The sequence below is a fragment of the Gastrolobium bilobum genome, unplaced genomic scaffold (assembly GCF_033153095.1).
Source record: "Gastrolobium bilobum isolate Gb01-03AN ecotype WA unplaced genomic scaffold, APGP_CSIRO_Gbil_v1 utg216790, whole genome shotgun sequence".
Lineage (NCBI taxonomy): Eukaryota > Viridiplantae > Streptophyta > Magnoliopsida > Fabales > Fabaceae > Gastrolobium > Gastrolobium bilobum.
The window spans coordinates 1-1,105 of NW_026896346.1; the positions used below are offsets into that span (position 1 = coordinate 1).

At 39.4% G+C, this 1,105-nt stretch overlaps 1 protein-coding gene across 1 annotated transcript; it reads left to right on the forward strand.

The window, feature by feature from the left end:
* The first annotated feature begins 39 nt into the window (after positions 1–39).
* LOC133299252 (uncharacterized) lies at positions 40–420 on the forward strand. Its single transcript, XM_061498690.1, has one exon. It carries the CDS (start codon positions 40–42, stop codon positions 418–420), a length of 381 nt encoding a protein of 126 aa, XP_061354674.1.
* The last annotated feature ends 685 nt before the right edge of the window (positions 421–1,105 follow it).

Below are 1,105 nucleotides of genomic sequence, written 5' to 3' on the forward strand. Positions count from 1 at the left end.
CTGGAGCACAAGGCTTACTGGGCAGTCCAAACCCTCAACATGGATGAAAAAACAGGTGGAAAGAAGAGATTGCTGCAACTCGAAGAATTAGAGGAGTTCAGAGGGAACACATACGAAAATCATAAATTGTACAAGGAGAAGATGAAGAAGTGGCACGATAAAAGAATCAGGAACAGAGATCTCAAAATCGGTCAGAAGGTGCTACTCTTCAACTCCAGACTCAGACTGTTCCCAGGTAAACTCAAATCAAGATGGACCGGGCCATATCAAATTGTTAATGATGCAGGAAACGAAACTTTTGAAATCCAAGGTTCAGAACATGGTCGTTCCTTCAAGGTAAATGGGCACAGGTTGAAACTATACAATGATGAAACCTTTGATGAAAAAGAGGAAAGTATCCTTCTTTCTGAAACCCCTTGAGAGGTAAGTACCATGTCTAGCTAAAGACATTAAACTAAGCGCTGACTGGGAGGCAACCCAGTAGATACATTTTGCTCTCTAACAAAGAGCAAAGTTTTGGGGTGGTTATCCATAACCACATAGCTCCCAAAAAGGAGGGAACATCTGATGTTCCTCTCCAAAAAGTCCAAATAAAGTACGTTCCGTTCCAGGAATGTAGTTTTGGGGTGGTCCCTCACCACACAATCCCAATAAAAAGGAGAAAACCCTCCTATCTATCTTAGCTTAGTTTATGTTCAGTTCTGTTTTAATTTCTTTTCCTTTCCGTTCCCTTGTAATTAATCTGTTTTTTTTGCAATAAAAAAGACTTTTTGATCAAACTGTTTGGTATATGCATGCATTTCAGTTATAGTATTAAGACTGCCCAATTCTTTTGGATTAACTAACATACATGAAAGACAAAGTCACTGACTAATCATGCTTGTTCTTTCTCTGGGTACTTGAAAATAGAAACAGTGCAGGGAATTTAATCATCAAATTTTTGAAAGAAGCTGATCTGTGTGAACTCAAACTGGTAAGGAACGGAAAAATGCCAAACTATTCACTATCTGAGAGCGTTCCTGAGGTGTAACCACAATGAAACTTCTCAGCTTGCCTTAATGCTGCAAGTACTGCTGAAGACAGATGAATTCTGCTGTCAAGGATC

Excerpts from the sequence above, each read along its gene's own strand:
- LOC133299252 (XM_061498690.1), top strand. The coding sequence starts at position 40 with ATGGATGAAAAAACAGGTGGAAAGAAGAGATTGCTGCAACTCGAAGAA.